This window comes from Drosophila navojoa, chromosome X (genome assembly GCF_054131105.1).
Source record: "Drosophila navojoa isolate 15081-1374.11 chromosome X, UAZ_NAV_1.0, whole genome shotgun sequence".
Lineage (NCBI taxonomy): Eukaryota > Metazoa > Arthropoda > Insecta > Diptera > Drosophilidae > Drosophila > Drosophila navojoa.
In genome coordinates this window covers 4,792,697-4,817,535 of record NC_142895.1, presented here as the reverse complement: position 1 = coordinate 4,817,535, position 24,839 = coordinate 4,792,697, and the positions used below count along the sequence as shown (strand labels likewise).

The 24,839-nt window shown below is 40.6% G+C and overlaps 1 protein-coding gene across 6 annotated transcripts in view; it reads right to left on the bottom strand.

The window, feature by feature from the left end:
* Positions 1-24,839, bottom strand: part of chas (chascon) — a 33,677-nt gene that overhangs the window by 3,636 nt on the left and 5,202 nt on the right. For 2 of the 6 annotated variants that reach the window (XM_030387427.2, XM_030387428.2), the window contains exons 3-6: positions 20,241-20,322; positions 11,032-11,201; positions 10,683-10,955; positions 69-567 (exon numbers count right to left, since the gene is read on the bottom strand). In XM_030387427.2, coding sequence (XP_030243287.1) covers positions 69-567; positions 10,683-10,955; positions 11,032-11,201; positions 20,241-20,322 — 1,024 coding nt within the window. Of the gene's footprint in view, positions 1-68; positions 568-8,054; positions 8,673-10,682; positions 10,956-11,031; positions 11,202-20,240; positions 21,499-24,839 lie in introns of those variants that run through there. The other 4 variants (XM_030387426.2, XM_089263189.1, XM_089263190.1 and 1 more) reach the window with 4 other exon arrangements.

Below are 24,839 nucleotides of genomic sequence, written 5' to 3'. Positions count from 1 at the left end.
AGAAGTTAGTATGAGAGCAAACCCTATTCAGCTCTGTTTACAGGGTATCTGCGCTGGCTAACACTCACCTTTCTGCTGCTGCTGCTGCTGTGTGCGTCGCAGCTTGCGCATGCGATCCGAGAGGCTGTCCCAGTCGCCCGGCCGCTCCAGCGAGCCATCCTTTTCCATTTGCGTTGTCTCCGCCGCGTAGCGCATCTCGGTGGCCACCAGTTTACCGTCGGCTATCAGATCCACATGCTGTTCGTCCCGCTGCTTGAAGAACCGCTGATTCGCCGCCGTCGTGGTCAGCTGCTCATTGCCCAGCAGCTGGCCCGTTAGCTGATCGGGTTCCTCGTCGCCGTCGAGTATGAGCTCGTGCTGGGTGGTGCGCTTACTTTCGGTGACCAGTGTGCCGTCCTCCTGGGCCAGGCAGCGCTTCTGCGTGTCCTCCGAATCGATGGTCTTGCGCGATCGGCTCGTATTCGCCACCAGCTGCGGCCCGAGCGCCACCAGCTGCTTCTGACTCTCTGGCGAGCAGAGCACCGCCTCTAGATCCTCGACACCGTCACGAACAGCCTTCACGTAGGTCTGCAAGAAACCGAAGCAAGCATTCATTAGAAATTCTGACTGAATCAGTTGCTTATGAATCGATGATCGATAGTTCAATTAAAGTTTCGGTAGAGATCTAATGAGATCAAGTGAAGATCGTATGAAGACAAGATGAAAAGCCGATGGAGATCGAGTCTGAATCTGATGAAGATCAAATGAAGACCAAATGTAGTAAAGATCTCATTAAGCTCAAATGAAGATGAGGTAAAGATCAACTGAAGAGCTGAAGAATGATCAGGAGAATTGTCAGATGAAGGATAGGATGAGGATAAGATAAGGATCAGATAAAGATCGAGGGACCAGATGAAGACGAATCCAAGATCAAATAAAGACGAGATGAAGTTGAAAATAAAGAACTGAAGAATGATCAGGTGAAGATCAGATACAGATCTGATGAAGGCAAGATCAAAAGCAGATGAAGATCGAGTGAGAATCAGATGAAGATCCGATCAAGATCGAGCGATCAGTATATATCGAATGAAGATCAAATGAAAATGAGATGAAGATCAAATAAAGAACTGAAGAATGATCAGATGAAGATCAGATAAGGGTAAGATGAGGATCAGATAAAGATTGGGGGACCAGATGAAGACGAAGTCAAGATCAAATGAAAATGAGATGAAGATCAAATAAAGAACTGAAGAATGATCAGATGAAGATTAGATGAATATCAAGTGAAGTTCCAGTAAAGATCAAATGAAGATCAAATAAAGATCAGATGGAGGCAAGATAAAGATCGAGTGAAGATGACATGAAGATCAGATGAAGATCAGATGAAGATCAGCTGAGGATCAGATATGGTTTACATGGGAATCAAATGAAGATTGGAAGAAGATCATCGAATGAATATGAAAAATCAACTGAATACTATTTGAAAACTGAATAATAATTGAAATGAATATGCATTGAAAACGAAATAAGGATTATAAAAAAATCAATACTCATTTTCATTCAGATATGAGATCATTTTTGGTATTTCTATGAAAATTCAATAAATGAATATCACAATAAAATCAATTCAATAACAAATGAATCAAATGAAACAAATTATATATATATATATCAAACCATGAAAAGATCAAAGCTACGATAATAAATACTTAAGCTACCAATTGACGATGGTATTCGATGAAGATCAAAAAGAAAGTCAAATAAAACCAAATATTAATCAATGCAATAAACACGACCATTAAATAGATACCGCCCAAAATTAGATAAACATCGCGAACAAAAGGATGAATTGGAATTATATGATATGCTCCAAAACAGATTGTCGAATGAAATACACACTTCAGTGAGCTATTGATCATGTCGAAACGAGTTTGACGGCATTTAAAAGCTCATGTGATGATCATGTTTTGTGTGGCTCAGCAATTTATAGAGATTCAAATCAGGCGAACAAGTGAAAATCAATTAATGATACCAGCGGATCAGTTAGCATATTAATAGATAAGGTAAGAGATCAGTTATGAACTAAATGGAGATTATTCGCCAAACAGAGGAAATATCGATATATGAGTTTCATTACAGTTTTTTGACTAAAAAATTTACAAATGTGAGGAAATAGAATGTGAAATAATAGTTCTTATGATCGATAATTAAGATCAGATCTTGAACTTTGGCAGTTTCAGATCTGCTGAAGATCTTTACTTTACATAGATCTCTCTTTAAAGATATTAAAATGAAAGAATCTATAAACTCCAAAGTAAAATATCTAATGATCGACAATTTAGATCATATATATATATAAGATAAGATCATATAAGATAGGATCATATATAATAGATCATGATCATTTGAAGATTCGCTCTCCACGAAAAGCTGAAGGATAACAGAACACTTTCATGATTCTCACTTGTGATGAACTAGATCTTTGAAGATCTTGAAAATACTTAAGAAAAGATCAACAACTAAGATCACATCGAGCATTTAAAGATCTTAAATTCTTAACTCAAACAAAAGCAGAGCAAATCAAGATCTCTTTATAGGCAATAAATAAAGAATACTTGAGGATGTCTCAAACAAGATCTAACTGATCTTTGGCTACGAAAATCGCATTTAAAGAGTAGAAATCAGAGCACGCACATTGAGATCAGTTTGAATAACAATTCAGGTTAATATACGACCCCGAAAAGCAGAAATTTAGATTTACATACGTAGGTAAAACGGCTTTCTCACAGTTTTAGCTAAATTTGATTTCGATTGAGCAGGAAGTTGAGAAATGAGCTGTGCGATCTACAAACAAACCCGGATTCGTAATGTAAAAAAAAATTATCAAATGGAACAAAAGCCGGAGACAGACAGACGGATGAAACAATGGATTCACACAAATTTCTATCATTAAATTGTTCTGTCTGTGTATGTGTGTGTGTGAGTGTGCGTTGAATGTTGATCAGGTTGCATCATCGACATGGTCGATGCGTCGAATGTTTCTTGCTTTAAAGTCGATGCAATTGCCACACACACACACAAATAAATATATCTATATATATATATGTATATAGAGATATGCATATAGTGTAACTTAGAGAACGGCTTGGCTTGGTATTCAGAGCAAGACATAAACCACAGTGCACCACACTGCACCACTCTGCACCACAATTTATTTCGTTTCGTTTCGCTTTTCACAAGTGGGCGGCACACAATTCAAATAACAAAGCCAGCTTTAGCAAAATGGCAAATAACGGTACAGAATGCGACACCTGAACTGAAGACGACGAAGATGAAGAAGAAGAAGTGACTGAAGAAGAAGAAGAAGAAGCAGAAGCAGAAGCAGCAGCAATAGCATTGCCTCAAGGTCAGCTCGTGGTTGGCTTTGTCCCTGCTGTTGATGACAAGCAAAATGCACGCATCGCTGGCTAGAGAAAGAGAGAGAGAGATAGGGAGAGCGAGAGAGAGAGAGAGAGGGAGAGCGAGAGAGAGAGGGGGAGAGTGAGAGGAAGCGGGTGAAAGAGAGAGAGAGAGGGAGAGACTCTTTAGCTTCACTGAGCAACCACTTGACCACTTGATGGAACATTCAGTTATACATAACATGGTGTTGCTGTTGTTGCTGTTGTTGTTGTTGTCGCTGTTGGCGACCTTGTTTAACGGTAACGCGCGTAGAAAGTGTTTTTTTGTTTTATTGTTTGGTGGTTTTTTTTTTTCGACTTTAGCTTCAAGCTGCAAAACTTGACTGTCAGCTATAGCCAGCACAATAACATGAAATTCATCTTCTCCCCTCTATCGCTTACCCCCTTGGCCCCTCCCCTCTCCCCCCTCAAGCCACCATTGCTACTCCTCTGCAGCCGCCGGCGGCGCTGAGTTCGACTGCTCATTGAACGATCGATGAACACGAATTCATTAAAGCAAAAAAAAAAAAACAACAACAAGACAACAACAACAACATTGATAAAAAGTAAAAGCGTTTAAATACCCTACACTACACAAATACTGAGCTTCATTTCATTTCATTTAGTTATCTCAGCCATTTATCTCTTAATGGAGAACGAACTCCTAATGCGAACAGGCCAACCAACAAAACCAAATTTGGTAGCTCGAGCTGTAAGAGCTGTCGAGTTGGCTGGCCTTACCAATGGGGATGCGCCGATGATTGTTTCAAAATAAATGTGCAAAAACTTTGGAAATCTCGGACATTTTTTATAGCAATTTTTAAAGTTACATTTCACCTTACAAGCACGATGTTCGTCTTGAATACTTTCGTTTTATTTTCAACGTACATAGATGGCATGCCTAAGCTGTATACCAACTATGGTAGCTCTAGCTCTGATAGTTCACGAGTTACTTGGGTTCATTGGATACTTGTACTAGAATAGAGTTATTAACAACAGATCTTTACGCATTTTAGGTAAGCTCTTACAGAGCAGAAGTTGTTTAAGTACCTAAGCTATGTATCTTTGATAATATTAGTAGAATTCGCTGAAACTTCTTATACTATATTTCAAATATCTGACTAGGAGTTCGTAATTTCCCCAGGACTTCCGAATTATTTTTCATGTATATGAAATAGGTAAACTACATACCAAATTTTTTACCTCTATCGCTTGTGGTTCCTGAGTTACTTGAGGTCATACAAGGGCGAAGACGACACAAAATAGTTTTTCTTAATTTTTTTTGCACACTGACTGAATAGAAGATGTAGATGATAAGCATAAGCCACATACCAAAATTAGCATTACGCTAGAGCTTACTGTTCCCGAGTTACATGGGATATTTTATGAGGAGACAGAGAACATTTTGTGCACTGGGATGAAGGAAAAGGTATTCCAAAATTAACATCTTTCAATACATGCATATATCTTAGATATTATTAGATCTAAGTATACATTTCTATGATTCAAATTCTTATACATTTGCATGGAGTTCAAGGCCCCACCAAGTCAACTGATTTTCTTTTATAGGGTATACGCAAAACTAGAGATCTTAAGCTGGATTAGTGGGCAGGCGGAGCAGAGGCGGAATTTCGGATTCGGAGGCTGTTTTGGTTGAATTTTTTCGTACAAATTTGTAGCTGGTTTCTGGCTTTTTTTTAATGGCGCCAATGAAGATCATGATAAATGCTTGTGGCTAAGATAAAGTCGTGATGACGCTGCCAATGACGCAGAAGTGCGAGACAGAGGGAGTTGGAGGCTATCAGCTGGGGGCTAGGGGCCAGGGACCAGTGGCTAGGGGCTAGGGGGCTGGGGGCTGTAAGCTGAGGGCCAGCGGACATTGTCAAGAGTTTTGTCATTGGACAAAAATGCGAAAAACCGTTTAGTTGTTGTTGTTGTTGTTGTTGTCTTTTTTGGCCAACAGCTAATGTTAAGAGTGGAGCATAAAGTGGAGTTCAAATTGAGCGCACACACATGTAGGCATATGTGTGTGTGTGTGTGTTAGTGTGAGGTATAATTTCAATTCGAGAAACGCTTTGGCCCGCTTGCGAGTTATTCAAATGAATTGTGGTTGCTGTGGCATGCCAAGTGGCTTAAAGTAAAACAAAAAACAAAAAAAACAAAAACAAGGCAAAATACAACAAAAAAAGAAAAAGAGAAATGAGCCAAGCGGCTGATTTGTGCAAAAGTCTTTTGGCCAGGCTAACAGCAGCGACTCCCAACTTCGATTTCGACTTCGACTTCGACTTCGACTCCGTTGCGATTCGCGCGACCAGTTTGCCTTGGCTGGTTGTTCAACCTCCAGAGCCTAGACGCTGGGCCATGTTGTTGCTGCTGCTGCTGTTGTTGTTGTTGTCTGATTATTATTATTGTAATTCAGTTAACGTTTCAAGCCAAACAGTTGACAGCGCTAACCACAAAACACCAACGCAGCTGCAATCGTCGCTTGACCACTTCACCCAACACCAACAACAGCCGCAACAATCAACAACAACAACAACACATCCAGCTAATGTTTTCGGGGCAGAGATTGGCATACGCTGATTAGAGTGCGAGCGGCCCAGCGCCAAGTCGATGTGGGCGCAAGCAACAGCAACAGCAACAACAAAACAAGTTTACACAGGCAACAAGTACAACACACACACACACACACACACACACACATAGCTGCAGCTGCCAACAGACAACAAACAACAACAACAACAACAATAAATTCAAACTAAAAATTCAAATTCGAAATTCCAACAAATATTTTTATAGACAAAACACAACTATCTATATATATATATAGGTCTATGTGTGTGTGTGTGTGTGTAGTTAGGTTCATGGACCTGCTGCAGACACGCCTAGAATCCAAACGAAGCCAAGCCATGGCAAGCCAAGGCAAGTCAAGTCAAAGCAGGAGCAGCCGCCGTCTATTGATTAAACTGGGCTCCAGAACAGGTCTTCAGTCTACGTGTCTGTGTGTGTGTGTGTGTGTGTCTGTGTGTGTGTGTGTGCATGCCTCATACAAAATCATCTGCTGTGGTACACAACCTTTTGGCTGCCTGGGTAATTGCCAACTACCGGTTTAAAGACATGCTCCTAAGACCTTACAGCCAGGCGGCGGCTGCTGAGAGAGAGAGAGAGAGAGAGAGAGAGAGCGGGCTAGCGAGTGGGAGAGAGGGAGAGGCAGAGGCAGAGGCAGATGAAGAGGGGCTCTGCCTCTAAGATCTTCGCACAATTATTGGGTAGCCGTACAAGCGCTATTAAATGGAGTTAGAAGCTGTTAAAGCCGCAATATGTACATATGTATGTATGTATGTATAACGACTGCCAGCCAAGTTCGTTGCCTAAGTCTTTCGTTTTGAATTTTTTCCTCAAGGCATTTATAAAAATATGTTTTTTTAACTAAGTCACGTAGATTGAATTAGAAGTTGAAAGCTGTTGCTCCACACACACACACACACACATACAGCGAGGCAGTTGAAGTTGAAGAATTATAATCAAGTTTGTTGCTCAAGTCTTTCATTTGCAGCACGCGATTATTAGAATTAATCGATATAGCCTTTGTCTATACAATACAGAGCTGCAGTCAAGCAAGCAAGTTCGTTGCCTAAGTCTTTCGTTACATCCTTGCAACACGATGGCAGCCAATCGAGTTCGTTGCCTAAGTCTTTTGTTTATGACAAGCATTTCGCTTCGTCAGTTGTCCAAGTCTTTTGTTACCTTAGGCTGATCTGGTTGATTATGGCCCGCAGGCATATTCTGAATGTGGTCGGCACATATACTAAATGCTAAACAACAACAATTGCTATGCATAAACAGCCGCTCTGAGCGTAAGTTCGTTGTCTAAGTCTTTCGTTTAGTTCAAGTTTTTTGCCCATTTTTGGTAGCATTGAACATTCAAATGAAGCTGCAGGAGCTGCTAACTAAGCACAACCAGACACACACACACACACACACACACACATATGCATATAGAGAGAGGTATATATATATGTATATATATCTTAGGCCAGTTCGTTGCCTAAGTCTTTCGCTTGCAACGCCCCATGAAATCGATTACATAGCACATTCAAATGTGTGGTCAAGAACTGGAAGCAGCTCGTTGTCACGCACACGCACGGACGTGCTCGAACATGTCGGCGCGGGCAGCCCACGGGCAAGTTTGTCGCCTAAGTCTTCTGTTTTGCACTCTTTTTGTTTCTTACTTTTCGCAATGGATATGCAAGAACTTTCTGTCGAGCTCCACAGGAGCTCACACACACACAAAGACTTAATGTGTGTGTGTGTGTGTGAGTGGATTTGCATGCAGGCGCAGCTATATAAATAGACTGTAATCAAGTTTGTTGCCTAAGTCTTTGGTTAGTTTAGTGAACTCGATTACATAGAACTTTCAAATGCAGTTGCAACGCCTGTTACCGCACACACACACACACACACGCACACAGCTGGCTGTAATCAAGTTTGTTGCCCAAGTCTTTCGTTTTTCGTTTTTTTGCACATTTTTTATGGATTTATTTAAATTTGTTTCGGGTTTTTTTGTTTGTTTGTTTGTTAACTCATGAAATGTTTCACATAATATTCACAATATTCGTAACATACACCTATTCGCACCTGGGTTAATTAAGCTGCCGTTGGCCAAGCGTTTAGCGCCCCACGCACAGCAACAAACACACAACCGTCGTTGATCTTCTTCTTCTTCTTCTTCGTCTCTTCGCTCGTCGCTCTCCTCTCTTGGAATTTTTGGGCTCTTTCTCTTGTTTATATTCGGTTTTGCTTTAGTCTTTCGTTAATAACGCGACCTAAGACTATTATTATATTTTGTTTTTTTTTTTGTTTTTTTTTTAGACTAAGCGGGGCGTGAGTATCAACAAAATCACAGGCGGGCGTGCGTAGGAAAACAAAATTACACCAAATACAACAACAAAAAACAACAACAAAAATTATGAAAAAAAAAAAAAAACACAGCCACAAAGGGTTGAGCAGGCGAGTGTCAGCGAGTGAGAGTGAGAGAGAGAGAGTGCGAGCGAGAGACCGTTTCAGACTAAAAGATAAACTAAAAAAAAACTTAAGATCAAGATCTTAGACGAAATTAAAATCGCGCGAGTGATCGAGTTGCTGTCTGCTCTCGGCGCTCGCTCAGCGGCGACTGAAGACAGCCTCAGATGCAGCGCGCTCGGCTCGTTGCGGCAGCTAACAGCAGCAGCAACAACAACAACAACAACAACAGCAGCAACTCTTTTTAACTTTCGAATGAGCTTTAAAGCGGCAACAACAACAACAACAGCAACTGGTTGCCGCTGCCCATTGGCAGTTGCTGCCTGCTTATACCCTGCCTGCATCGGCTAGCCAGGGCAGCATGGGTAGACGGACGTGCACGACTAGCAAATACCCTAAGTGCAGAGCTGCGTTAGAATTTTAGACTCGTTTCGATTGTTAGTTCTTAAGAAATTATCATATATACACATTGCAATAATTTTTACAATAATATTCATTAATTCATATTCATATTTAATCACTCATATTCATATTCATTCATTCATAATCATTTATTCTTATTCATTCATTAATAATCATTAACTTACATATATTTGTGTTTTTTTTTTTTTAAATTCATAATCATTCATTCATTCATATGCATTTATTCATAATCATTCGTTAATATCCCTTAGCTCATATTTGATTTCTTCATTCGTGATCATTGATTCATTCATTCATATGCATTCATTCATATGCATTCCTTTATATTCATTAGCTGATATTCATATTTCATTTATTCATAATCATTCATTCGTTCATATTCATCCATTCTTTCATATTCATTCATATTCATAAATTGATATTCATATTTCAATCATTTATGTGCATCCATTCATATTCATTCCTTCATATTCATTCATTCATTTGGAATTATGCAGTCATAGTCATCCATTCATATTCATTTTTTCATATTCATATTTATTCATACATCATCTTTCTTTCTTTCAATCATAATCATTCACTCCTTCATAATGCTTCATTCATATTCATTCACACATATTCAAAATCTATATTTATTTGTGCATTCATCTCAGAGCTCTACATACTTTTTACTTGGTGTGCCCAGTGTATTTGCTTTGTAGACAATGCCGTAAAACCAAAAACCGTACAATTTTTATCAATCAGAAATGGGCATGATTTATCGAACAAACAAATATATTTTTATATATATAGAACATTTATGACATTGCCTTTGTAACTATAGAAGGTCGTTGCGTCAATATGGAAATACAGACAACAGACAGGAAAGAGAAACGAACAAAGAGACATACCTATAGCGACTGAGCTGGTCAAGCTAATACTATATAAATATTCTGCATACTATATAAATATTCTATATAAGTATTCTACTGACAAGTTATCGAAACTATATCTATCAAATTGATTCGTACATGCAGAACTGCCTATAGGAGGCAGAAGCCGGTATGATCAACGAGTGCTTAATTTACATATATACTTGTATAGACATACATATATATAGCCTCATCAGTAATATAGTAATAATGTTTCTAGATATCCCTTCAATTATTTTCCTGCTTTGATACTCTGATAGATTTCAGTTCCTAGTAAATATGAAATGATTTGAGTTAATCAACTGTATTAAAATAAGAAAATCTTTGAGCTTATATGCCGCATTCCATATGTCTCATTACCAGATCTAATATGGCCTATCGCACTTCTGCTGTATTTTCAAATTTTATGTAGAATTTTCAACATATTCTCTTTTTCAATATTAATCGATATTTGTTCAGTTTTTGTTATCGATTAATGCTACTCATTTATCGATTAGATATAGTAGCACAGTACTTATCGTTTCATCATTTTGGCTTATCGTTTTCTAAACTTCTTCCTCACGCTCTTCCATTATTGCTATACCCTTCATTCCTTCTGCTCTTCTCTCTTCCCGATCTCATCTCTTTGTCATCACCCTTTCACCCCTTACCCACCATTCGCTCTCTTCTCGCCTTCCTACTCAATTGCTGTCCACTCAGATCACTTCGCGCTCCACTACAGGGTATCACGCTGTCGCGCCACACCCACAGAGTGGACTGTCTTGACTTGTTTCTGTAGCTTTTGCTTTTTTTCACGCCAAATTGATTTTCAGTTATTTTGCATGCCAATTTAACTGTTGCGTCTCGGATTACCACAGCGCCGAGTGGCGGTGGTGGTGGTGGTGGGTTCAGAATTGTTGTTGTTGCTCACCTCGTCTGTGATGTCGCCCAGGTGCCTGACATCCTCCGTCTCCAGGTAGTCCTTGATCTCCTCGTGCGATATGACCCGTTTGTCGTCCACTTGGCGCACCAGGCCGTCGCTGGGACGCGGCACCATGCGCTTGACCAGCTTGCCGCCATCGATGCCGAACGCCTCCTGCAGCTGGGCGAGCTGTGTCTCGTTCGCAGCGCCCGCTTGCAGCGCTGCGGCATCGATCAGCTGGGCATCGCCATCCAAATCATCGGGCAGCCCCAGGTCACGTTTCTGCAAATGCCCAATGAATGACAGACATAAGAGATGCGGGAGGGGTAGGGGTAGGGGCAGAGTGCGGGATAGTTACCTCCGAGGTCTCAGTCTCCTGCTTGTCCGTATCCTCCGTTGTATTTGTTGAGACTATGGGACCCGAGTCCTCAATCACTTTGCCATCCTGCAGCTTCACCTGCCGCTTCACACGCGTCTCGATCTGTCTAGTTGTCGTCAGCTCCGTCTTTCGCTTCGTTATCCATTCCTCTGCAAGAAATCAAGATGTACGATATATATCTCAGTTTCTCTGGCATACTTTGAGGCGATTGCTTTCAAGAGTTTTCGCTGGCTTGAAACCCGCTTAAAGTCTATGCTGAAAAGCAGACTTTAAAAAAGCTTCAACTGCGCTTAGCTGATCTAAGCCAAGCTGAGCTTTGCTCAGAAACGAGCTTTTACAGCTATGTGTCTCTCTCCCTCTCACTCGCTCTTTTAGAATCTCCGAATTTTATTGAAAAGCTCATGCTCTATCTAGTTCTTCTATGGAACTTGTGATGAATTATAGAACCTAATTCTATATTTTTTCTTTTTCTCTTAATCTCTCTCCCCACCTCTATCTTTCAGTGTCTCTGGATCTTTGAATGTGCAGCTATAGACATATAGACATATAGACATATAGACATATAGACATATAGACATATAGACATATAGACATATAGACATATAGACATATAGACATATAGACATATAGTCATATAGACCTATAGACCTATATATAATACTCAGACTTATAGCAGATATCTAAGAGCAACATACAACTTATATGGTACGAACTTTACGCTCTAAGAACATTTGACTTAACTTTCCCTTTGACTGTATCAACTATTCAAGAAACCAAATATGATAACTTCAGCTTCAACAGTTCCCAAGCTACTTGGAATATCTATGAGCTGAGACAATCTAAAAATACTTTTCCAACATTTCTTAGACTCTTAAAGAGCAGCTGCTGGCATGCATCTAAGTAGATGCAAAATGTTTTCATATTCGGCATTTTTTAAAGAAATTAATAAAGTTGTTTTTATTATATTTAACCTTTTCAGCATTACCGTCGTATTCCTTTAATGATTTTCGATTTATTTTCAATGTGCATGATATACGTAAGCCACATACCAAGTTTGATAGGTCTAGTGCTTATAGGGCCCGAGTTACTAGAGGTCATTAAAGTGTTTAGGCGAGATAAAAACATTTTGTAAATATTCTTATGCAGAGCATGATAACAGTATATTGAAAAGTTTTCATTCTGTATATATTCGTATAGAAAATTTCTCTATACAAGTGTTATTTAGTTTCTCTTTAAGAATATAATATGATATACTGTATATACATATATTTGTACAAGATATTTATAAGTAAGTTCAAGTCTTATTCATATGATTGGATCTTTGCATGAAAATGTTCTTGAAGAACTGAGCTAAAGCAGAAGAGCTGAACATTTGAACTAGTTATACATATGTAAGTCTATATTTATATGAATATATGAACAGACCTAGTTTTACAGCTGAGATAGAGCTCCGATTTGTTGCACGCACAACAAATTTACGAGTGGACATTCATATCTTAAGTGTTGCCTATGCTAATAAATTATGGAATTAAGATAGCTTTATGAGCGAACTAGTTCACAATGAGCTGGCATATATATACATGTGTATGTGTGCGTGTGTGTGTGTGCAGCATGTTGCCACTTGCCATGTGGCAGCTCTCTGATTGCAACACCTAGCCGAAAACGTTTTTTTTTTCTTCTTCTTCTTCTTGCGACTTTTGCATATTTGCATATGCGAAGATTAAATGCTAACAATGCAGAAGAAGCAGCCAATGAAAGAGAGTGAGGGAGAGAGAGAGGGAGAGGGAGAAGCAACTGCAGAAGTAAACATTAAAAATATATATAGCGAAGCGCTTGAGCGATTCGCTGAGTGGCTGCCGCATTTGGTTTGCTTAGCTGGTCGCCCAATTACGTAACCCAAGTCCAACTTGGACTAGACTAACTGTACCATGAGTGTGTCTATCCATATGCATGTGTCTGTGTATGTGTGTCTGTGTGTGTGTGTGGCAACCTGTGCTTAGAGCTAGAGAGAGAGAAACAAATGCTTTGAGCACGGACATCCGACGATGTCTGCGTCCAACTTGGATTCGCTGCACATTTTTTACTGAATGAAAAACAAGAAGCAAAACAACAACAACAACAAAACGAAAACAACAACAACAACAGAGTTGTTTATTTCTTTGGCATGCCCTAAGACTTGAAAGGTATCACGACTTCTGTGTGATCTATGCGAATCTCATTAACATATCCAAAGAGGTGGAGAGAAGGAATGAGGGGTGAGAGAGAGAGGGGGAGTTTGAGGAAGAAAATAAAGAGAGTGGAGAAAGCTTTTTGCTCCACCAGATGCAATTAGTCTCATTCTCTGATTTAATTTCCTTGCTCTCTCTCGCTCTCTCTCTCTCTCTCTCTCTCTCTCTCTCTCTCTCTCTCACTCTATTTATCTCTCACTCTCCGTTTCGATTTCTAGCTATATGTGGTTGCATTCTCTCTGCACTGTCTCTGTCTTTCCCTCTTTCCCCCAACGCTTTATGCTGTTCGCTTCACTCTCCCTCCTGCACTCGATCTCTTTCTTTACTTCTAAAAATCTTTCTTTCTCTTTATGTTCCGCTCTCTTTTCCTCCTCTCTCTCTAGATTTCCTTCTATACTTGTGCCTTTTCTCTGACTCTAGATTTTGATCCCCCTCTCTTTTTCGATTCTTCATTTTCTCACTCTCTTTCTCTCCGTGTCTTTATCTCATGGTCACTCTCTATCTTTCCCTCCATCACCAACTCTCCGTATGATGAATACCCTTGCCCATGACTCTCTTGCCCTACATGTTTATTTTTCTCTATCTTCTCTCTCTCTCTCTCTCTTTCACTCTCTCTACCAATGTCTCTTACTATCTATCTCTATCACAATATCTTTCTATCTGCATATTTTTCTTCTCCCCATGCTCCTTTCCCTATCTTGATCTTTCTGTATCTCTATCTATTAGTTTCTCACTCTCACTCTCTCACTCTCTCTCTCACTCAATCACTCTCTCTCTCTCTCTCTCTGTCGGTTTCTTTCTCTATATCCTCTTTCTCTTTCTTTCTCTCTATCTCTCTCTGTATTTATCTCTCCCTCCCTCATTCCCATACCTTTCGTCTTCTCTCTCATTCTCTATATACTTCTCTTTGCTTAGCTCTCTTTGGGTTTCTCACCATTTCTCGTTCTCTCTCTCTTTCTCTCTGCCTCTCTCTCCCTCCCTCTCCCTCTCTCTCTCGCTCTCCCTCTCTCTCTCCCTCTCTTTCTCCCTCTCTGTCTTAAGCATAGAGTATTTTCCATTCGTCTACCATCAATCAATTATTTCTTCTTGTTTTTTTATTGTCCGACACTTGAGTTACTGCGAGCTGCTGACGCTGCTGCTGCTGCCGCTGCTGCTGCCTATGCTGACTGCTGACTGCTGCTTGGTGATGCTGGCTGCAGCAGCAGCAGCAGCAGCAGCAGCAATCGCTGGACCATTAAAGGTCGCTTATATAATTTATCTGCAGTCCCAGCCACAATCGCACTCGCAGTCGCAGTCGCAGTGGCCGAAACGAGATCTCGCTCCAAAGCTGAGGCTGAAATTGAAGTTTTGCATTTGCTGCCTCGGAGGAGGTTGGAGGCTGACAATTCGGCCAACTTAAATTTGCAATTGGCCTTTTTTCTTCATTTTGTTGCTGTTGTTGTTGTTGTTGCTGGTTGCAGTCTCGGTTTCGGTTTCGGTTTCAGTTTGATCGAAACTATTTAAATGATCCTCTGTAATAGTCAGACAGGCAATACCCACCTACTACCCGCCCTCCAGCCTCTGCTGTCCCGCTCATCGAGCGTTTATCTTTATCATTTGTGCATATATCCGCATTGCATCAGCTGGGCGAACTGCCAGACAGTCAGCCAAGCAATTCATAAATAACAACAACAACAACAACAACAACAACAATTAAACAAACAAACAGCACGAGACGCTTGGTGGGTGGTGCAGGTTGAGAGGCGCCGCCTGGGCAGGGATGGGGCAGTGGAGCTTTAATTGAATTTATGTTGCATACAAATCTCTGTGGGCGCACTACAAATGGGGTGTACGGAGTCTAATGTGGCACGGAACTAGCCAAGCGGGGGCTGTATACCGTTGCAATCGGACAGTCCATCACTCTGTCAGTTGGCTGTCAATCAATCGGCTTACCAGATAGTTCGTCAGTCTTTCAATTAGTTGTCAATCAATTAGTTGGCTAGTTAGTTAGTCACATAATCAATCAATCTGCCGAACATTGTCAATCAGTTAATCAATTACTCAATCAGACAAGCATTGTCAACGTCCGTCAATCAACAGACGATTAGCCAGTCAACTAGTGAATTAATCACTAGACAATCAGACATGATCAATTTCAATGGCAGTCAGTCAATCGATCTGTGAATCACTTAGGCAGGGAAACATTCTCCATCAATCATTAGACAATCAGACAATGTCTATGTCAATAATAGCCAGGCAATCAATCAGTGAAACGATCAATCATAAGACAGTTAAGCAATGTCATTCTGTCAATCAATCAATCAATCATTGGACAATCAGACAATGTCCATGTCAATAACAGCCAAGCAATCAATCAGTGAATCGATCAATCATAAGTTAAACAATGTCATTCTGTCCATCAATCAATCAATCAATCATTAGGCAATCAGACAATGTCCATATCAATAACAGCCAAGCAATCAATCAGTGAATCAATCAATCATAAGTTAAACAATGTCATTCTGTCAATCAATCAATCAATCAATCATTAGACAATCAGACAATGTTAATCAATCAGTGAATCGATCAATCATAAGACAATGTCATTCTGTAAATCAATCAATCATTAGACAATCAGACAATGTTAATCAATCAGTGAATCGATCAATCATAAGACAGTTAAACAATGCCATTCAGTCAATCAATCAGACAAAGTCAATGTCAATAATAGCCAGGCAATCAATCAAAGAATCAGACAGTAAAAATGATCGATCAATCATAAGACAGTTAAACAATGTCAGTCAGACAATCAATCAGTCAATCAGTGAATCACTTAGACAGCTAAGCATGCTCTATTAATCACTAGACAATCAGACAATGTCAATGTAAGTCAATCAATCACTCAATCAATAAGTCAATCAGATAGCTGCTCATCAATCAGTCCATCGATCCGTCAATCTACATACAAATAGTCAAACTCAAACTCAGTCAATCGCTCAATCAATCAGTATACAGCTTAACAATTTTCGTATCAATCAGTTTCATCACCTCAACAATCAGTCAATCAATCTCTTTACAGGGTATTTCGACAGTCAAGCAGCCTGTCTTCTAATGCAATTTAAACATGCTTCGATTTGTGCATTGCTTCTCTTTCTCTCTCTATCTCTAAATCTATCTCTGTCTCCCTCTCTCTCTCTCTCTCCTTCTCTCTCTCTTTCTCTCTCTCTCTTTCGTTTCGTTCATCGTCTACAATCGCGATTGCGCAGTTTCCTCCCGCATTCTCCTGCACCACCCCCCACTTCTCCTTATGTGCTCTCCCTCCCTCGCTCCATAGATCGATGACATGTGATCGTTATTTATGCCAACGCTGACACGCCCCATTGGCTGTGCCACCGCCCCCATTTACAGATTTCATTAGATGCGATTGCACATGCCACTCATTGAGCTAATTGTGGTATCAATTATGGCTCCGCTAAGTGGCTAAGCGCGCGACTCAGCCGCTGTCAACTGACTTGGGGCTTGCCCAACCCCAAGTCGACCTCTCTTTTCTTCCCCCCCCCCCCCCCCCCCCCCCCTTCCTCCGCTGAGTTTTCTCATTCCCCTCCGGCTTGCCGGACGACCTCATTTTTCAACTTTGGCAAATATTTGTCATCAAAAGCGATTGAAAGATTTCTTTGTTGAGTAATGCGCATGCTTGGAGATTTCTGTGTAGACTTATGACTTATGTAGACTTGTGTAGAGTGTAGAGATTTGTGTGCATACTGTGCTTGGCATCTAAGTATAATTTTAATTGTTGTCATTGCTTAGATATTTGTTGTATGGAGTCGGATGTAGATATGTCTACATATGTAGAGTTGTTTACAGTTTCGTTAAGTGGGAGTATGATGAGCTTTGCAAAGCTGCGTCGAGTCTTATTAACTTTTCTTTAACTACTTATATTTGTATATTTCAATATGTTTATGTAGAATTGTGTAGAGTTGTGTTGAAATGTCCTGAGTAATGTAGACTTATGTATACCTATGCACAATAAGGTCTAGTTGGATAAAGTTGTGTGGAGCTATGTAGAGTTTTGTCGAGTTGTATATGTGTAGAATTTAATATGTGCATATACATTGAGTAGTGTAGAGTTGTGCTGAGCTATACTGAATGTTGAGCTATACTGAGTAACGTAGAGTTGTCTATGGCTATGCAGATTGAGATATTGCTATGTAGAGTTGTGTATAGTCATGTAAAATTGTTTAAAAATTGTCAAAAAGACTTGTGTAGAGTTACATGAAGCAATGTAGCATTGTGTAGAGTTGTGTAGAATTACATAGAATTGTTTTGAATCGTATAGATCTTGGAATTTAGACAAATTTATCCAAATTATATAATTGATTGAACTATATTGAGCTATGTAGAGTTTTGTGGAGCTGTACACACTTATGTAGAGTTTTATAAAACTAGCTAAGAATACCTAAACATAAATATTAAACACATGTGCTGAGTCATGTAAAGCTGTGTAGAGTCCTACTGTGTGTAGAGCTGTGTAGAGTTGTGTAGAGTTATGATGAACAATGTACAGTCGTTAAGCTGGGATGCTATTAGGCTAGCTACATATGTTGAGCATTGCACAATTATATGGTCAAGTGGAGAGTGTTTGTAGAGTTGTGTAGAGTTATGAATGTAGAGCACATGCAGATGCATGCCAATGGATTGATTTGCTGTGCAGCAACCCAAGCAGTGACAACTTTTCTTTCCGATTTGCGGCACAGCTCCAACTGTGTAGAGTTTTTTTGTTTTTTTTTTTTTTTTTTCTGCTTTTGCTTTTGTGGCACAACAAGCTGTGAGCTGCACTTATTAAATTTCTGCATATACATATGCAAAGAGACCCCCCCAAGAGCTGCTGTTGCAGTTGTTGTTGTTGTTGTTGTTGTTGTTGTTGTTGATTTTTAATGATTCGCTAACGTGGGAAATTTGTGCAGCTTTGAAACATTTTCTTTTGCATTAGCATTTTGCCATTGTTGTTGCTATTGCTGTTGTTGTTGTTGTTTATTGTTGCTTGTAGCAGCTTGTTATTTCTAATTTTTACACTACGAGTTTTTCTATTTTTCTATCATTTTTTGTTTTCCACAATATTACACGTTATCCGCCGTTGGCGCCTTTGTGCCACGTTAATCACATAATTAAATCAAACTTTCTATGATTTCCGCAACGAGCTGCGATAAGGGTGAACGGGAGTGGGGTGGGGCTGGTGGAGGGTATGGGGCGGAGTGGCTAAGTGTTGAGACAGGGATCCAATAAATTATGCACAGCGAAAGGGATCAATTCACATGACACTCAGATAACGAGAGAGTGAGACAGAGAGAGAGAGAGAGTGGGAGAGAGAGAGTGAGAGCGGTAGAGCTGCATTTAGATACAAAACATTCGGCTTCCGCTTGTGCTTCAATTCAAAGTGCTCGACTAACTAATGCCCTGTACAGTAAATGATATTATATACTGAATCGTTCCTCGCGTCGTATACGTAATATTCATGAATCACACAGATAGAGACAGCTTCGACAACGACATCGGCTCAATGCCAATCCTCAAATCTCTCAATCAATGACGAATCATTAGCTATACGTACGACCTGGGGCTCTCGATGCGATCACTCAATTATCATATCGTAATTGTGATCCAAAACGATCAATGAGTAAGCATATATGGATATATACAAATAAGTCTATAAATAGAGGCAGTACGCCTGAAAAAAAGAGTTTCGAGAGCACGGGAACAAATTGGAATTTATACCACGTATCGCCTGCTTCCGGGATTCCTATATGGCATCCACTGTATAATATGATTCACTACTATTTAGACTCTGTTGTCTCTCTCGTAACTCAATCTAAATGCCATCTCAAGCTTTCCAAGCAAATTATCTATTGAACTTTTTTTTTCTCCGCTCTCCCTTAGTTTTTTCTCAGCCAAGGCTAAACAAACTTTCGCTATTCATCTAGTATGCTTTCTAGGATTATATACGTATACCATCTCTTAGCTCAAAATTGTATTGCCTTTGTATAGTATCTTCTTTTTCTTACTTATAATAGTCGGACTATTGTTTTATATAGGATATTTACTCTACCTCTACCTCTCCCTCCTCTCTATCTTTCTATTTCTCTCGCTCTCTGCCTCTCTCCCATCTATATCTCTCTCTCTCTCTCTCTATCTTCCTATCTCTCTCGCTCTCTCCCATCTAACTCTCTCCTTCTATCTCTATCGTTCTCTGTATCTCACCCATCTAAATCTCTCTCTCCCTCTCTCTAGCTCTAGCTCTCTCTATATCTCACTATCTCTCCCTCTAACTTTCTCTATTTCTCTAGCTCGCTTAATGTCACTCTCTCTCCCTCTTACTCTCTTTCTATCTCTCTCACTCTCGCTCGCACTTTACCCGCCTATGCATATCATCTTATTTCACTGAAGTCTTTCCTTTCTTATTCTTGTATAATTGATCTCATCAACTTTCAGTTGAACGTTGTCTCTTCTTATCGCCCTCCCTTTGCCTCTTTCCTTCTCTTCATTTCTCTCTTTCTTACTCTCTATCTCTCTCACTCTCATTCTCTCTCTGTCTCTCTCTCTCTCTATCTCTCTCTCTCTCTCTCTCTCTCTCTCACTCTCTCTCACTCCCTCAACCCTGTTTGCTCTCATCTCATATCTCCGTTTTACTATATGAATCTTGGGAGCTTTACTTGACTTAAAATGTAACTTGTATTTTCATGCTCTCTTCCTCTCTCTCCCCCTCCGTTTTCTCATAATATTTTCTTATTCTAGATCTTCGGCCGGTCCCTTGACCCTTCCCTTTCCTATTTCATTATCCAAACCTCAAAGCGTTAGGTCTTTTCCCTTTACCCAAAGTCTTTCTCGCCTTGTATCTCTCCCTGCCTTTCTTATGATCTTCCCTTATTTTATATGATATATGGTATATTAGATATGACTTCTGTCATTCATTTTTATGGCACTCACCTTCTTTGGTTATAGCTTCTGTATCGCAATTGTTAGCAGTTGCCTCGTTGCTCTCGTCGTCGTCTTTGGGCTCGAATTCGACCTGCGAAGTATCAACGTCGTAGAAATTAACGCGGGTCACGTGACGCACATAGTCGGCGCTGTCGGTGGTGGTGCGATGCGGCTGGCGATGCCGACCAGCGCTCGGTCTCTCTCTTTCTCTTTCTCTCCCTCTCGCCCTCTCCCTATCTCCGTCTCTCTCTCGCTTCCTGTGATGGTTAGTAGTGTAGCTGGCAGGTGTCTGAGCCTCTGGCAGTGGTTGGCCTGTTGCTGGCTGCGCATAGATGCGTAACACCAGTGGTGCCGCCGAGTGGGCGTGGCTATAGCTGCGCGGCGGCTTTGGCACCACATTCGCAGCAATAGCAGCAGCGGCAGCAGCAGCAGCAGCAGCAGCAGGGGGCAGTGTGAAGGGCGAAGGCGAAGGTTGGCTATGACTATGACTAGGCCAGTGGTGCAACTGGGTGGTGCGATAAACGCTCGCCGGTATGGCCGTAATGCCAGTGGATGCGTTCGAGGATTGATTGCCATTGCTGTTGCTGTTGCTGCTGCTGCTGCTGCTGCTGCTTCGACTGCGGCTGCTGCAGCTCAAGCTGAGCTGATCGTGGCTGTGAGTGTTGTTGTTGGTGGTGTTGGTGGTGGTGTTGGTGGTGTTGGTGTTGATGCTGCTGCTGCTGCTTTGGCTGCATGTGCATGGCGCTAGTAGAAGGATCACCACCATTCGTTCATCTGGGAGCGCTCAAAGTGTCCAATTGACTACATTGATGCTGGCTGCGAGCACCAACAACTGCCACGCCTACTGCTCCCACTGCTCCCACTGCTGGTGCTGCTGCTGCTGCTGCTGCTGCTGCTGCCGCCGCCGACGCCGCCACCGACGGTCGCAACTGCAACTGTTGCCTAATTAATGTTGTTGCCGCACTTTCGCTGCAACCAATTTGAATTTGTTGTGCCGCACAAAACATTTCAGCGACACGCGATCCACGAGCCACGATCCCCCCCGCCCCGTCCGTTCCACGTTCCGCGTTCTGCGTTCCGTATTCAATGTTCCACGTTCCACGATCTCCGCTCAAGTCTTTAATTGTTTATTGTTTCAATTGTGTATAAATTATTTGCTGAGCTGCAAGTGAAATTTTGTTGACGGCGACTTTGGCATGAAGACGACGCGAGCTTCAAGTTGGGCCAATCGATAGGCGAGACTAGCAGATACCCTGTAGTCTAGCAGCTATTGATTGGGCCAGAATTACGGTCTATTTTAGCAATAACACCTATCGAGCATAGCTATCGTCTAATTGTTATCGATTATACATCGATAACAACCATGACAATCGATAGACATTTCTTTTTCAGCTATTTTTAGTCACTTATTAGGCACATAGGACAGCATTAGAAGCAAATTCCCTATATGTGTCCAATAGAGATTAAACATAGCTAAATAAGGAATATTCCATATCGATATTTATTGAACGAGATGAGCTATCGATTAATAATACTCTACATTTTTATCCAATTTTACTATCTAATCCCTAAGCATTTCCTCAAAGTGGTACATTTAATAAATTTTATCGATAACACTCGAAAGTTATCGATAGGTAGAAGAACTAAGCTTGATTGTGGATTGTTTCTGAAGCTGTTTGATCAGTAAGATCAAAGGACTTAAGAGTTCAGCTGTGCGAACATAGATATCGCCTTTAACTATCGTTTCAAACTATCGTCGTTAAAGAGCAAATTTATTTTATACACAAAGAGTTGAACAGAAATCGATATTATATTGGGCCTTGGGAAGATATATATAGATAAAATTATATATCCATACATACACACTTGCCCAACTAATAGATACTCCTTGATTTAATAGTCACTCAATCAAAATATGATTTACTCAAATTGCTATGAAGAGCTCCGCAGTTTATTAGATGGGCTGGCCGTGGAGGCGTGGCACTTGAAGTATGCCAAGCGTAAAGGCTTAGAACAAAACGGGTCTTCCCGTTGCAGCATAGACAGACACACACACACACACACACACGTATACGGCTCATAAAGTTAAGAGCCCATAAACAAAGCAGCTGCTAGAGTGTGTGCGGGGGGGGAGGCACGGGCGAACAAGGTTTGTTAGCTTGATATTTGGTCAGTTGGTCTATTGCACAACAGCTCGCAAGAGCCACAAAAGGTTGCTCGAGTTCGCTGTTGAAAGGGCAACAGTTCAAGGCGGTGAAATGGAAAGCAGCCAAGAAAGAAATCCACTTAAACAGAAAAAAAAAACTATAAAAAAAAAGAGTCGAAATAAAAAAGTCAAATGTGGCCAAAGGTCACGCCCACAGACGACAATCCAAAAATACGAAATACGACACTAAAAAAAAAAAAAAAAAAAAAAAAACAACAACAAAAGCTCAACAAGATTCACAGCCAAATGTTCGGGGCCCTTTGTCCAGTTGCCCATTTGGCCCATTGGCACTGATTAAAACGAACGACCCCACACGAAATGTGGGGCGGGGGCCAGTTGCCAGTTCACTTCATTATGCCCCCTTTCACCCAATGTGGTATAATTCAACCACAAGCGACTCCCCCTCAGCCGCCTTTTGCCCGTTTTCAAGTACGTGACCAAGAGTGGAGTCGGAGCATGCATAATGCAGATAATGCTGGCAAACGTAAAGCTTCCTCATACAGATATATGTATATCACAGAAAATAGTTGAGATGAAAGGAAATGTGGCTTAGTAACTGCAATGATCGACCGGGAAATGCCATAGGCAAAGGGGAAAAAAACAAAGGGATTTGAGCTAGAGAGAGTCTAGAGTAATCAAAACGAATTTTTCATTTTAAATCATGAAAATTGCCCAATATATAGCTGAGTTGTAAATGTTTGAAGATATGCAAAGAAGAACTGTGCACTTAAGGGTTAAGCTCTGACCAACTCTACAAAGTTCTTTTTATTATTGCCTACTATTAGCTTGCACTATGCCCAACCCAACCACCCCCCATGCTCACAGAGAGCAGCAGTAGCTGCTGCTGAGCGCAAGTCTTCACTTGTTTAGTGGTCCACAATATTGAAAAGCGAAATTGTCAACGCTGAATTATCACACTGAGCATTGCGACAGACAGATAAATTACATAAATGTTTTTAATTAAAAAAATAATAGTAAGAAGAAGAAAATTATAGCTTGCCGCTTAAGCATTGAGCAACTCTACAGAGTTAATACTTAATTGCTTGTCGCCTGCTTTGCATACGCTCTGAGCGCAAGTCTCCAATTGCTTGCATTACAATGCTTACCAACAGAATTGTCAATAACAAACTTGCGGCGAAAGAAATTTTTTTTTTCATTTTGTCTATTTTGTGAAAGCCAATAGCTTTATAAAAATGTATCTATATATATTTTTTTTAAAATCATATATAGAGATATATAAGTTGCTCTACAAAATTGTTCCCAGATTGTTTGTCGCCTGTCTTGCACTGTGCTCTATCGCACAGCACTTGCTGCTGCTGCTGGTGCTGCTGGCAGCAGCTAGTCTACACTTGCAAGTCTACACTCGCTCTCTCAGCATTTCTGATCGCCATTGTTGTTGTTGTTTGTTTCTTTTTTTCGTTTTCTTTTAATTTCAATTTATTTATTGTTGCTTTTGGCGTGCGAAACGATTCTTGAATCGATAAATACGCTTTTAACAATCAATTTGTGAGCTTTTGGCATTTGTTGTTGTTGTTGCTCATTCTGTATTGTTGTCTTTTGTATTGATATTCGCGCTGAGCGCTCGTTTTGATTTGGACTGTGGCAAGCGCGCACGCCTGGAAGCCACGTTGGAATCACTGGAATATTGATCATCAATATGCGCATGACGTCAGACCGACACAACAACAGCAGCAACAACAACAGCAACAATTAAATTGTGCTTGCAATTTGGCCATTTTTGTAATTACTTCCGCCGGCAACGATAGGACAAATTGGGAAACCTTTGGCATATACCCTGTGCGGCAAACATGTGGGGTATATTTATTTTGTAACAGAACTTTACATACTTATAAAGCCGAAAGCGAAGTTATCGAATCTACAAGCTATCAAAATTTATAGCTATCGAAGTTTAAAGTTATCGAACTTGGATACCCTGTACTTCAGGTATATGAAGGGAGCGCATCACATGGACTTGTAAGCGAAAATGCATATTACAGTCAGGAGAAGATTAATTACTGTAGTGGGTGACATGTAGTCGAGCATCTCCAGTACGCAAAGTTCTACTAAATGCTTTGGCATTGGCTTTGGCTCTGCTTTTGATTGATTTTTACGGTTTGTGGCGCTGCCATGGGACAGTAAATGTTGTTGATGGATACATATGTACGTACATACACACACACATAGATATATACAAATTTATTTATTTCTGCATATATGAGTCAGCAGCTGCCACGCCCTCAGCTCCAAGCCAAATGACAATTGCCCGAAAGGAAAACAAAAACCAAAAAGAATTGAAAAGCCAAATTCAATCGCAAATGCCTTTTACTTGACCCAAAACCAGCAACAACAATAACAACAACAACAATAGCAAAAACAACAACAGCAGCAGCAACAGTTGCAAC